General features: G+C 58.7%; 1 protein-coding gene across 1 annotated transcript; it reads left to right on the forward strand.

The window, feature by feature from the left end:
* Window positions 1–5,583: 5,583 nt before the first annotated feature.
* On the forward strand, window positions 5,584–11,972 carry LOC308578224 (carboxy-terminal kinesin 2-like; the record flags this gene model as incomplete). The annotated part of the gene is made up of 13 exons (XM_081178471.1): window positions 5,584–5,731; window positions 5,837–6,053; window positions 6,145–6,343; window positions 7,161–7,307; window positions 7,387–7,518; window positions 8,170–8,286; window positions 8,736–8,909; window positions 9,317–9,484; window positions 10,657–10,795; window positions 10,977–11,116; window positions 11,447–11,520; window positions 11,712–11,807; window positions 11,969–11,972. Coding segments are annotated over 13 exons (1,755 nt in total), but the record flags the coding sequence as incomplete, so codon positions are not given.
* Window positions 11,973–14,411: the final 2,439 nt, after the last annotated feature.

Here is a 14,411-nt window from a genome sequence, read left to right on the forward strand (position 1 = left end):
GGACGACTCATTCGCGCAGGCGAAGATGGCCGAGGTGCACAAGGGCACGGCGAAGAGCGACGAGTTCCAGATACGAGACGGCTTGCTCTTACGTAAAGGGGCCATCTACGTGCCGGGAGACGAACTTCGCGCCAAGGTACTGCAGCAGTTGCACGACGCACCCACGGCCGGGCACTTTGGCACAGAAAAAACGGTGGAATTAGTCGCAAGGGACTTTTGGTGGCCCAGACTGAGAGGGGAAGTCGCGGACTACGTCGCGAGGTGCGACACCTGCCAGAGGGCCAAACCGGTGCACAAACCACCGGCGGGACTGCTGGAACCGCTGCAAACGCCGTTTGAACCGTGGGAGAGGGTGGCCCTGGACTTTGTCACGGATCTACCCAGCTCGAGAGGCAAGACAGCTGTACTAGTGGTGGTGGACTTGTTCACCAAGATGGCACATTTCATACCGTGTGCGAAGGTGGCCACGGCAGAACAAACAGCCAAACTGTTCATAGATCACGTGTTCAAAGTGCACGGGCTGCCGCGGTCTATACTGTCCGACCGCGGCCGCCAGTTCATCTCGAATTTCTGGCAGAAGCTGATGGGCTTCCTGAACGTCAAGATCAACCTGACATCAGCGAGACACCCGCAGACCAACGGGCAAGCGGAGAGGGTCAATGCCATCATGCAGCAGTACCTGAGATGCTATGCCAATCAACAGCCTGCGACGTGGGTGGATTACCTGCCGCTCGCCGAGTTCGCCTACAACAACACGAAGCACGTGTCCACAGGGGTGACGCCGTTCTTCGCCAACAATGGGAGGAATCCCAGAACCTTCCCGGGACTGGACAGAGTGGGGGAAGGGGAACCGCAGACGGCGGACGCTTTCGCGTCTGAGTTGCAGGAGGTCCACGATCAACTCCGACGGCAGCTGGAGCTAGCGAAGCACGCATACAAGGTGCAAGCTGACAAGCACAGGCGGGTTGGCGAAGAGATACGAGTGGGAGACTGGGTCTGGTTGGCAGCCCACGCAGTGCCGACCAGATCGTTAGCCAAGAAGAAGTTGGGGCACAAGCAACTCGGTCCATACCAAGTCGAAGCGCAGATCAACCCAGTAGCTTTCAGGCTGGTGCTACCGGAGGGTTCCAGGATGCATCCGGTGTTCCACAGGTCGGTGCTCACTCCCTACAGGGCACCTCACAGGTTCCAGGAACCAGGAACGGCACCGAGTCCGTCTCAGGAGCGGACGGAGGCGGGGAGATTGCCACAGCAGGACCCCATCAACGAAGTCACGGAGATTTTGGACTCCAGATGGGGGGGAAGACGGAGTAGAATACCTCCTAGCCAGAGAGGGCACCCGGGCCAGTGCTAATAGCTGGGTGCCAGACTACGCTTTGGAGGAACCCCTGCTCAAGGACGAGTTTCATGCCCTTTTCCCACACAGACCCATGCCGGCAGGCTTCTTCGACGACTGGTTGTTCACGCCCACACTTTCCTCCAGCACGTTCCATGGCTTCGACTCGGACGGGGAGCCCGCACAGGGCACACGTTCCCCAGAGGGGTCACCGGAGGGTTCGGCGTCCGACACCTCGTATTGGTGGGACGATCGGCCAGAGGAGCAGTGGCGCCGGAGGTGGCTGGAGATGCCAGGTCAAGCGACCGACGCAGAGACTGACATGGACGTGTGCGGGGAGGATCTCGGTTTCGAGCACGGCGGCACTGAAATGGAGGCGGAGCAGCTCACCGTTGACGAACGCGAGGAGGAAGACTCGGAGGTCTTCAGTTGGCGGCCAGCGACGAGGAGCGAACTGTATCCGGCATTCACTCCTGTGATGATGGAGCACCCTGCAACCACCCTTGAAAGTGGGGAGGGGGGAAGGGGGGGCTTCGAGGGGGGGATGGATGTCAGGGGTTCAGAAGCAGAGACGCAGAGAAGGGAGGAGACAGAGAGCGAGGGGGAGGAATACGAAGGAAAGATGAGTGGGGATGACGACCCGAGATCACCGAGCCTGTCCAGTGAGTCCGAGGATTCCCAGAAGGGAGCGCCAGCGGTCAGAGCAAGGGGGGAAAGCAGGGGGACACCCCAGGAAGAAGGGTCCAGAGAGGGATCAGAGAGCAGCAGTTGGAGATCGGGACCCACGTACCCAGCCGGGAGCAGCGGGGAGAAAGGGGACCAGATATCGGGTTCCGGAGGCTTTCAGAAGGAGGGAGGGCATGAGTCAGGAGTAGTCACGCCCACCTCGGGGAGCGACGAAACGATCAAGAGGAAGGTAGAGAGTTGGGCGCGCGCGCCAAGTTCAAATGTAGCGGAAGCTGGCGCAGTAAGCAGCCCAGAGAGTGAGCCAGGTCCCAAAGCCCGCCGCAAGGAGGCGGAAGGGTCAGAGGTCAGGCGGGCGCTGGTCCGGGTCAGGCGGGCCGAGGCGGGGGAGGGGCGGGGGGCGCCCCCTTGCCGGCTCCGCTCTGGGGGTCCCTCTCGCCGCGGGGGGGGGGCGGGGGGGGTCTCAGGGGCGGCGGAGCGGGACCCTCGGCGGCTCCAGCCTCCCGCCGAGCGCCAGTGACGCAGCAGCCGGAGCGGGGGGCCGCCAGGGGGGATGCCAAGGGCCGGGCGGCCCAGCCCCCCCCCAGCGCCCCCACCCGGGCCCGCCACGCCCCCGCCGGGCTGGGGGGGGCAGCGGGGGAAAGACCGTGGCAGCGCCCGGGGGTCCCCCCAATGCCAGGACCCCCCGCCCCCCTCCAAGGGGATCGCCCCGCTGCAGCGTCCCTGTGTGCCCCCCCTGCCTCAGGCCCCTCCCCCGATCCCCCTTCATGGGGGGGAGGGGAAAGGGGCCAGGGTCACTCGGGGTCCCCCCCCTCCAGGCCCCGCCCCACCTGCGCAGAGGGGCAGGCGGGTGTTCAACGGGGGAAGCTGCTGCCCCGGTGGCCAAGGCGCGCTCCGCCGGCCTCCCCCGGGGGGCCCCTCCCGTTTGTTTATTGATCTCCCTAGACATTGATCTCTCTCCCCCTAGATCTCCCTGGCCCCGCCCCTCCGGCGCAGGCCCCGCCCCCGCCCGCCCCCCCGCCCGCTCCCTGCGCGCCGCGGCCGTTGCCAGGGAGGGGCGGGGCCGCCTGCGGCACGCGCGCGCGCGCACTCACGCTCGCCCTCCCGCCGACGCTCCTTCCGGCGGAGGCGGGCTCGGGCGCCTTCTTGGGCGGCGCGCGTGCGCAGTGCGTGCGCCGAGGAGGGACTTAGGGGCGGAGCCGTGGGCGTAAGACGAAGAGGGCGGGTCCGGCCCGCGCGACGGGCGGCGCGGATTGGTCTCCTCCTCTCGCCGCCTGGCCATTGGCTGCCGGGCGGCGCCGCGGAGGAGGACGGGAGCTGTCCGTTTAAATCGACGGCGTTTGGGTCGGAGAGGGAGACGGAGGGCGAGGCGGAGGAGCCGGAGGGGCGCCGGTGAGGCCTCGGGGCGCGGGCAGAGGGCAGAGGGGCCCCTTCCTCGGGCGGGAGGGAGGGGGGACCAGCCAAGCCCCAGCAGATCGGGGGGAGGCGGCCTGAGGCCCGCGGTCGGATCCGGCCCCCGTCGCCTTCTCCCTCCGGCCCGCGGAGGGCCCGGCAATCGGCGCCCTTGGACATGCGCAGAAGGTGTCCTTTCCTTGAAAAGGCATCTCTGGCTTCTTTGCGGGGCCGAGGAATTCGCTCTCTTCCCCCCCCTCCCCGTGTAGTCCGGCCCCCCCAGGGCCTGCGGGACAGCGGACCGGCCCCCTGCGGGAAAGGGTTGCTGCCTCCCGGCCCAGAGGCAGCCTATCTCGGTGCTGGGGGCCATTTGGACTAGCCGGGCCTCCTTTGACCTTGCAGGCTGGGCTTCATTTCCTTACTGGCCTCCCACTGGCTTCTCCCCGAAGGCCTTGCCTGGAGCTGATGGATGGTCCACCTCCCGTGAGTCCCTTTCGGGGGCCGGGGGGGGCGCCTCTCTCTTGCCTGCCTCGGCCTTCGACTCCCCCCCCCCCTCCACCCTGCTTCTGAGATGCTTCATTAAATGAACTCAGCGGCCTTCTCTTTCTCTCCCCACGATGAACTCTGAGGGGAAAAGTTTTCTGCTGCCGAAAGGCCCCTCCCGGCTCCCTGTGTCTGCGCTGCACCTCAAGCGCCCGGCCAGCGATGAGAATGAGCCCCCCAGGGTGAGTTCCCAAGCCCCTCCCTTCTGCAGCATGGGGGGGGGGTGCGAATGGGGCGTTGCCATTTCCAGCAGAGAGGGACGTGGAATAGGACCGGTGAGGGGGCATCCAGCCTGGCCCTGGAGAATAACAAGCGGCTGCCCTTTCCTTCCTCCCAGAAACGGGCTCGGGCTCCCCTGGAGCCTACCAAGCAGGGAGGACCTGTGACAGCAGCCCCCTCCGTTCCGAAGCCTCCGCCAGCGGCCCCTGCGCTCCGAGGCCACCGCCAGGCCGGTAAGCTCAGGTCGGGGGGGGGGGGCGGGGCAGAACCTGGGGAGCCCTTCTGGACTTTGCTGTAACACCGCTTTCTTGGCAGGGGGGCGCCGCCGCTCGAGCACTCGGACCCAGGCGACTGCGGGTGTGGCAGGGCCGTCCACCACAGGTAGGCAGCGGGCTGCAGAAGCGTCCCTGTTAAGGGTGCCATATCGTACCTGTAAGGAATTGATCATTTAGAGGAGCAGCACCCATCGTGTTATTTTTCAAAAATATTATAAATATTGTTGTATTGATTTCCATTACAGTGGTACCTTGCTTCTCAAACGGCTTAGTTGTTGAACAAATTGGCTCCTGAACGCTGGAAACTTGGAAGTAAGCTTTCCAGTTTGCGAACGTTTTTTAGAAGCTGAACATCCGACACAGCTTCCGAATGAGTGCAGGATGCTCCTGCAGCCAGTCGGAAGCCGTCCCTTGGTTTGCGAATGGTTTCTGGAGTCTTGGACTCCAGGAACGGATGAAGTTTGAGAACCAAGCCACCTCTGTATAAAAAACAATGGCATTGCATAGCTAACCTATGGAACTTCCTCCCACAGGAGGTAGTGATAGCTACTAACTTGGATGGCTTTACAAGAGGATTAAACAGATGCACATCCGAGAGGGCAATCAGTGGCTACTAGCCGTGATGTCTGTGCTCTGCTTCTATGGCTGGAGGCAGAAATTCTTCTGGATACCTGTTGCTGGAAGCCACAAAGGGGGAGAGGGCTCTTGGACTTGAATCCTGCTCTCTGGTTTCCCACAGGAAACTGTTTGGCCACTGAGAACAGGATGCTGGGCTAGACAGGCCCCCTTGGGCCTGATCCAGTTATGTTCTTACAACACCAGGCAGCTATCTTTGCTGGACTCTTTTTGGCACCTGCTGAAGCCATTTTAGTTTTTCCAAGCTGATTCAGATGTGTAGAATGTGGGTTCCCCGTAATCCTGCATCTGGTGCCCCTTTAACTTGTGTGCATTCAGTGTAGGAAACAATATTAAAAGTTTGGAGAGGGGCTGGGGAAAATGCTCTGGCAATCCTGCCCACCATTAAATCCAGCATATTTCAGCTATACGTGATTTTGACTTTAGGCGCAATCCGTGGAAGGGAACCCCCACATATGTTGCTTTAATCTGTCTTGAGTTCCTTGCTGATTTTATGTTTTGAAGTATTACTATTGTTTGGAGATATTTCATGAAGCAACGGAGGGGAGACAGGGTCCCCTTGGGAATCCTTTCACTGCTTCATGTCTCGTTCCTTGTTTCCCAGCAGGATCCCGTCGGACGGTGGCTGCGGCAGCCCCTAAGCCAGGTAAGGCCTAGAGAAGGGAGGGAGGTGCCCCCCCCCCGTGCCATCCTTGAGCCGCCACCGGGTCCCTCACACTGTCCTCTCTCTCTCTCCCTCTCCCCTTGGCAGCCGCTGCTCCTGCCGCTGCTGGCGGGGGTGAGAAGAAGCGGGCCCCCTGGGACTTGAAGGGGCAAGTGAGCGACTTGCGGGCCAAAGGGGGGACCTACAAGGAGAAGGCCCAGGGGCTGGCCGGGGAGAATGAGGCCCTGAGGCATCAGCTGAGCCAGCTGGAGGGGGAGCTGAAGCAGGCGACGGCCCGCAACCAGCAGCTGGAGGGGCAGAACAGGTGAGCGAGCAGCAGCCTGAGAAGGGCATGGCGGGCTCCGTCTGCTCCTCCTGCAGCAGGACCTGACCTCTGCCCTACCCTCTCTTGGCAGTGCCCTGGCCTTGGAGCTGCAGACCTGCCAAGCGCAGGCCACAGAGAGCCGGCAGAGGGTGGAGCAGCTGGTGAAGCAGGAGCAGCAGCTGGAGGAGACCGTCAAGAGCCAGAGCCAGACGATCCAGGAGCTGGAAACCGCTGGCCGCAAAGCCAGGGAGGACAAGGAGGATTTGGCTGCCCAGCTGGAGGCCAGAGAGGTGAGGGGGGGGGCTGGGGACCCTTCCACCCGCCCTTGAATGGTGCTTGGAATCCCAAGGTGAGGCGAGGAATCCTTGGGACTAGCCAACATCCGCTTGTGACGCCTGCATTCCAGCGGGTTGGACTAGATGTCCCGTAGGTACCCTTCTGATTCCACAATGCCAGACTCAAGATCACAGTTAAGGGTCCTCAGCCCCAGAAAAGAGAGCTAGATACCTTAAAAAATGTTTTTTTAAAAAAATTATTAAATATTTTCAACATATAATACAAACCAAACTAGTTTTAAAAAAGATAATAAGATGAGAGAAAGATGTTGCAAACACTTTTGGAAAACAAGAATTTTTTAATAAAAGATAATAAGAAATACAGAAAAAAGCAATAAAAGGTGGGAAGATAAGGAGAAAAAGAAAGAAAATAAATAAAAATCACAACAGTAATAGTAATAATCGCAATAAAACACAAAATTTTATGTGTCTAGCCCTCTATCATAATTATATCTTAATCTTCAATCCCCCCCATACAGAGAAGTGTATCCCTCTCGGCTCTCGCGGGAAGCGCTTCCCTTCTCCTCAGCCTCACACCCTGTTTCTCACACAAGTCCCTTTTCTATCCATCGCAAGAGGGCCCTAGATATCTGTCTGGGGGAAGTGCTAACCTCTGCTGTGTCTGTTCCTGCTGGTGCTTTTCCTTTCCCAGCTGAGGAAGCCTGCATTTGCCGCCTCCTCCCTGAATTGTTGCCTGGCTGAGAGGGCGGGTGGGCGGCTCTGGGTTTGAGGTGGCCCGTCCCTCACTGGCCCTGGGGTTTCTCTGACGCAGGCGGAACTGCGCCTGGCGCAGGAGAGCCTGGCCCGGCGGGCGCAGGAGAATGAGGCGCTGGCAGCACACAAGGCCCAGCTGGAGCAGAAGCAGCACGAGTCGGAGATGGAGCGGCGCTCCCTGCACAACGCCGTCCAGGAGCTGAAGGTGGGCCGGTGGTGGTGGGGGGCTGGCACTGGGGGACCCTTTGTGGGGCTGGGTGCTGACGACTCCCCGCTCCCTCCAGGGCAACATCCGTGTCTTCTGCCGCGTGCGCCCCCTGCTGAGCAGCGAGAAGGAGGCCCAGAAACAGGGGGTGAGCCACCTCCGCTTCCCGCCAGACAACAGCAAGAGCCTGGTCTTATCCAAGGCGGAGGAGGTCAGTCTGGGGGTGGGGGGACAAGGCGGTTGTCGAAGTCTTGGTGGCATCTTGGGCTGTCACAGTTGCCAGGGGACGTCAGGAAGTCTCCACCTGCCGCAAAGCCTGCCGAGAGCCAGTGTGGGGTAGTGCTTAAGAGCGGTGGCCTCGTAATCTGGGGAACCGGGTTCGCATCTCCGCTCCTCCACATGCAGCTGCTGGGTGACCTTGGGCCAGTCGCACTTCTTGAAGTCTCTCAGCCCCACTCACCTCATAGAGTGTTTGTTGTGGGGGAGGAAGGGAAAGGAGAACGTTAGCCACTTTGAGACTCCTTTGGGTAATGATAAAGCGGGATATCAAATCCAAACTCTTCTTCTTCTTCAAATAAGCCAGTGTTGTTCCTGCAATGACCTTTGCAGGAGCAGGAGAAACCCAAATGTTGATGGCCGGCCCAAGGCCAACAGACCCAATGCCAGCTGGAGGATATGTGTGTGTGTGCGAGAGAGAGCATTGTGGCCCCGGGAGAGCTGGCCAAGGGGGAACGCGGCCCCTGTCACCACTTAGTCGGTAGAGGCTCATAATCTCAGAGTTGTGGGTTCAAGTCTTGCTTGGGGGTGGACTAGATGAGCCTCGTGGGTCTTCCAACTCTGCAATTCTTTGATTCTCTGCCAGTCCCACGTTGGCCGGGAGCGAAAAGAGGACATTGTCTATGAGTTCAACTTTGACCAGGTCTTCCCTCCGTCCAGCTCCCAGGAGGAGGTCTTTGAGGAGATCTCTCTGCTTGTGCAGGTAAGGAAAAGCATATTATTCTGTCAACCACCCTGAAGAGCACATAAATCAATCAAATAAATATATAGAATAAATACATTAAGGGGGGAAGCGGCCCAGTTCTTCTAGTTTGTTATTATGTTGAGCATGGTACAGTCGTATCTTGGCCCTCAAACACCTTGGTACTCGTACACTTTGGCCCCTGAACGCTGAAAACCTGGAAGTAAGTGTTCCAACTCCCCAACATTCTTTGGCAGCCTTAGTTTTTGAACGGACTCGGTTCGACAACCAAGGTGCCACTGTATGATGATGATGATCGTGAGGATGATTTCCCGGCTGATTTGGCTGGTTTGTCCTGTGAGTCGTGGCTGAAGGATGGTCTGGAAATTCCACATAGGGCGGCTCTCCCCCTCCGGGGGCAGGTGGGGTCTGGTGGACGCCAGCCTGACGGCTTCCCTTCCTCCCCGCAGTCGGCCTTGGACGGCTACCACGTCTGCATCTTTGCCTACGGGCAGACGGGGAGCGGCAAGACGTACACCATGGAGGGCCCCGACTGCCAGGACCCTTCCACGGCCGGCATGATCCCCCGCGCAGTGCAGCAGATCTTCAGGAAAGCCCGGGAGATGGAGGCCAAAGGCTGGAAGGTGGGGGCAGAGAGGGAAAGCGGATGCAGGTGTCCAAAGGGGGTGGAGACCCCCGCTGCATTCACTCGCCATGCTGCAATTGCCAGGGGGGTTTCGCACTGGGCTTGGGAGCTCCCAGAGAGGGCGCTGGTGAGAGAGGGCTGCCTCCTTCACCCTCACCCACCCCACAGGATGGTGAGACCGCCAGTGTTTTTCTGCAGGGCCTTCCGTTCAGCCTCACAAGATCCCCTGAACACCCGAGGGCTGGCCTGTCTGAACTCCTGGGCCTCACCTTTGGAAGCCTCCTCTTGGAATAGCCATGCCAGTTGGTCCCCGAGTCTGAGCTGGGAGCGATGTGCTGGCTGGGCACACGCCACCCCAGCCGCCTTCCCTGGTCTGATCCTGCCCCTCTGCCTGTCTCCTCCCAGTACCATTTCACTGCCAACTTCCTGGAGATCTACAATGAGTCTCTGCGGGACCTGCTGGTGTTGCGCCCTGAGCAGGGCTCTGAGCTGGAGATCCGGCGAGTGAGCCAATGCACGGAGGAGCTGCACGTTCCCAACCTCTGCTACGTCCCCGTTGCTTCGGAGCAAGAGGTACCGCGGTGGGGGGGGGGCAGCTGTCTGTCTGGGATTTTCCTGGGGGGTTCCAGCGGTGCAGGGGGTCGGGTAGATGACCCTTGGGGGTCCCCTTCCAACACTACTCTTCTCCCGCTCTCTGCACTGTGTCCGGCCACCAGCCTGCTTGCAAGGGGTGGAGGAGAGGCAGAAGCCAGAGAACCAGCCCCATTGTGACCCGTTTTAGGGCCTTGGTCTGGGGACAAGGCAGCCAGAGTGTGTCTGCATCCAAAGCCTCTGAGGGGAGGAGCAGAGGGAGGAATCTGGGGTTGGGCTAGATGACCCTGGGGGCTCCCCTCCGACTGTGCCGTTCTCTGAGAGGCTTCTGCATGAAGGCCTGAGCCATCCTGCCTGTCTGGAGAGCTCAGATCACCTGGGTCTTGGCCCCTCGGCTCCTTATGGGGCTTCTGCCTGCCCTAGAGTTCCCAGAGGAAGAACTCCCCCCCCCCCCATGCTTCCCTTTCTATTTGCAGGCAATGGTAGAAACTCCAGTGTAGAGGCTAGGCACCAAGCGGCTCCTTAAACCAAGCTTAAACTCACCCAAATGGGATGTCTCGTTGCCATTTTGGGGCCAGGCGTTCTAAAGTCTTATTTTTCAAATGATGGCCTGACTGACTGACTGATTCTCAGTTAAACATCTGGCCAGTTCAGATGACCACCTTGAGCTGGGATTGGGGCAGTCCACATATCTTGGCCTATTCCAACTTCTCTTTCTTAACTGTACATTCAGAATATAAGAATATTCTTTGCAGCTGAGCGTGGGGCAGTGGGGGCAGCGGGGGAGTGAAGTCAGGTGAGAACAAGGAGCTGCCATTGTTCACTGCTCCTGCTCAGGCTGCTGAGAGAAACCGTTTTGGTTCCTGATACTCATTCTGATTGTGTAACGGATAGAATTCTATAGGACGAGGTCCTCGTGTGTGGAAAGAGTCTTGCTCCGAGGATTCCCAGGCTTCCCCTCCAGGCGGTGATGTCCAACGCCATCGGGCGCCCGGGCATCTCAGTCTGGTCGCAAGTAGCCAATAGCCGGGGGGGGGGAATGTGCCCGGCTAGCCTCTTCACGCTGTTTGCCTGGGGCTGGCTAGGGCCAGAGGATCTCTGGGGTCCCTTCCGACCGCCATTCTCCGCCTCCTGCCCCCCGCTTGCCCCTTCAGGTCCTGAAGCTGCTCCAGAGAGCCAAAGCCAACCGCTCGGTGGCCAAGACCAATCTCAACGAGCGCTCGTCCCGCAGCCACAGCCTCTTCCAGTTGCGCATCGAGGGCCACAACCCCAACCGGGAGCTGCACACCTCCTGTGAGTGTGGCCGGCCCCACGACCCCCTTCGCCGGAGGCCTCTGTCCCTGCCCTGGCCCAGAGGCGCTCCCTTGCTCTCCCTCCTCTTCTAGGCCAGGCCCTCTGTGGGTCCCTGGTCCCCAGCACCCCCCCCTTCTCCCTCCACCCTCACCCCTCCTTTGTCGTCCCCCCCCCCCCGCAGCCGTGCTGAGCTTGGTGGACCTGGCTGGCAGCGAGCGCCTGGACAGGTCCCTCTCCACCGGCGACCGCCTCAAGGAGACCCAGGCCATCAACAGCAGCCTCTCCAACCTGGGCCTGGTCATCACCGCCCTCAGCAACAAGGTAGGCGGGAGAGGGGGGTCGCGTGTGCCTCCGGGGGGGGGGGAGTCCTGGCCAGCCATGGGGCAGCCCTTTGCAGCCCCACAGCCCGCCTCCCGCAGTGCGCTGGTCTTCTGCGAGGGTGAGGATGTGGCGTCCAGCACTGTCTCACGTGTGGGGTGCCCACCTATCGGGGGCTCTAGAGCTGTGATTCCTTCCAACTCTACAATTCAATCGGGAATGGGACAGCCTCATGATGCTGGCGGAACCGGCCTGCCCTAAGTGGGGAGGAGGGTCCCCACACATTTCCCCCTCCTGCACCCATCCTTGTCCGCTTCCTTTGCCCCCTTGCAGGAGGCCCATGTGCCCTACCGGAACAGCAAGCTGACCTACCTCCTCCAGAACTCCTTAGGCGGCAATTCCAAGATGTGAGTCGGCAAGGAGGGAGTTGATGGCTCCCCCTCCCCTTTGAGGCCTGGTCTGCGCTGTCCTGCCAGGAACGCAGGGGGTTGGGCTAGATGACCCCTTTCAACCCAGAGGTCTCTGACAGGGGGGCCATGCACCCCCCTTGAGGCAGCCTCTGTTTCTCCTCACCCTCTCCTCTGGCCTTTCCCCCCAGGCTGATGTTTGTTAACATCTCGCCCTCGGAGGAGAACTTTGCCGAGTCCCTCAATTCCCTTCGCTTTGCCAGAAAGGTAAGTGGCTGCAGCATCCGGCTGGGGGGGGGGGGCGGGGGTGTCCCTTTCTCTGGGCTGCTTGCAGAATCTCCTCTGCGGAAGGGGCATCCTGACCGCAGCTGGATGGAGGAGGTGGCGGCAGCAGCAGCTGTGGGGACCAGTTTCTGGCCCCCCAAATCTGCCCGGTCTTGCCTTGCAGGTGAATGACTGTGTCATTGGCACAGCGACAAAGAGGAAGTGAGGGCGGCGGAGGCGGCTGGTCTTTCTGCGTCTTGGATAGCGACTCCCATTCTTACTCTTTTGTCTTCTAAAGTCATGATACTTTTTTTGTAATAAATGTTTATATTTCTGCATTTATATTCTGAAATTTTCTTCTTCCACTGCTGAATTTGGCTTTTTCTGCTGTCTTCCTCCGGTGAGCTGCGTGCCCAGGCTCCACTTCAGGGCGTCTCCTCCCTCTCAAGCCTCCCTGCCCTTTCGTTGGCAGCAGTGCAGTGGCCTGTGTGGTGTAGTGGTTAAGAGCAGTGGACTCGTAATCTGGGGAACCGGGTTCGTGTCTCCGCTCCTCCACATGCAGCTGCTGGGTGACCTTGGGCCAGTCACCCTTCTCTGAAGTCTCTCAGCCCCACTCACCTCACAGAGGGTTTCTGGTGGGGGAGGAAGGGAAAGGAGATTGTTAGCCACTTTGAGACTCCTTCTGGTAGTGATAAAGCAGGATATCAAATCCAAACTCCTCCTCTTCCTCCCCCTCTTCTTCTTCTTCTTCTTCAGGGGTAAGGGAAATAGGTGGCTTGAGCTTGAGTTTGGCCCTTCTGGAAAGGATCCTGTGGCAACGGGAGGACTTTAACTGTGGCTGAGGCAGGAAAGCCTTGTAGGTAACCGTAAGACCCTTGTGGTCTGAGGAGGCTTCAAGGGCTCTCAGCAACCAACTCTTGCATGATGTGGCTTTGCTAGCAAGGCCAAAACATGCAGAAATGGCCCGCCAGGAAAGATGGGCTACTCCTGTTGAACTCCTTCCTGCAAAAAGCAGCCACAGCACCTCGCCAGAGACTCCTGAACAGGCTATTATGTTCTTATGTACGAAGAGATAAAAGTTTAGCTGTGTTTCAGAGGAGAAAAACATGCTGGTTGTGTCAGGGCTTGTTTGTGAGTTGGGGGGTTCATCCAAGCAAAAATACACACCATAGTAACAAACAACATACTGTTACGGAAGAATCTAGGTGGGAGGCTGCTCAGTCCCCCAACCGGTCGGGCAGAGCCAGAATAAAGGAGGAGTCCAGCCACCAACCGGAGCAAATAGCTGTAGACCAAAGTTTATTCTGCAACAGGGTCAAAGAGGAATTTGGAACCCCGAGGATGGGGTGGCGACTTTTTAAAACTTTCCCACCATATCCCAGAATACAGTTCAAAGGGGAGGGGTTAACCTTGGCAAACATGTCCAGACAAGTCCTTGGTACAACATCAGCATAAGCAGACATGTCAGGGCAAGACCCAGGTGTTAGATTAGCATAGGCAAACACTTCTGAAGTCCCACCACCCAAAGTAAAACAGAACTTCCTTTGCATGTCTGGCCCCTTGGCAAGTTTGGGGATGGGATTAGGCTCTCCTTGGTATGTAGCCTTTTTAATCCATGGGTAGGAAAAATTGTTGCACCCGAGCAGAGACAAAAGGAGCCAAACGACACCAAGGGGTTAATCCAGAGAAAGAGTGTTTTATTCTGCCATGGGGGGGGGGGCAGAGGCACCTGTGTGATTCAGTTCACAAAAGACAGGCCGCAGCAAAAAGTATTTTACATCAGGTTTTTATCCTGTTCTCCAAAGCCCCTCCTTCCCTCTCCCCCTTCACAGATTCTTACATAGAAATGTTGCTTTTCGTTCTCTGACTCTGTTCCCGGAAGTATGTTGCAAGTCAATGTACCAGGACAAGGTTATCTTGGATCTGGGAAGCGAAAGGGGGCGAAGCATGCGTGAAATCATATTGCGTGTCATTGTATGCAAGCATTGCAGCAGGCAAGGTACAGAAAAGCAAAAAATTAGCAAGATGAACAGTGGGCCAAGCAGCAGCAAAACCAGGCCTTTTACCCATCCTAGGTTTGGCAACCAGTCAAGCCATGACATGTCCCATCCCTCCCAGGTTTCGGTAGGAATATGGGCCACTGTTTCAAGTCCTGCTGCCAAATTGCGAATGGCTTCACCATGATCAGAGATGTTAAAGCAACAGGCCCCACCCGTGAGATTTAACGCTGCACAAAAGCCGCCATATTGCGCCAGGAGAAAGTCCAACGCTAAGCGGACTGAGAGAAACGCGTGTCTCATCCAATTGCGTGGCAATTAACCTAAGGGCCGTGGCTGTTGTGTTAGCAACAATCTCTACCACTGCCTGGAGTCTGATTACGCGGTTCAAGTTCTAGATCAGCCCCCTTGCCCCAGAGATTTTCTCTCCCCGATTCCATGAGGCTGGAGAATAATGGGCCAGTATCCTTTCTGGAGGCCACTGATTTTTGCCCCAATTCTGGGAACTCCCACCTGCAATTGTTGCCAGGTCAGTCGAAATGCCTCCTTCTAGGGAGTGCAGAGGCAATCTGGTCAGGAATCCACATGGGGGGGTATTAAGTAGGCTGGAAAACAGACCCCGTACCATCC

Source organism: Podarcis bocagei (assembly GCF_964188305.1).
Source record: "Podarcis bocagei genome assembly, chromosome: W".
NCBI classification, from domain to species: domain Eukaryota; kingdom Metazoa; phylum Chordata; class Lepidosauria; order Squamata; family Lacertidae; genus Podarcis; species Podarcis bocagei.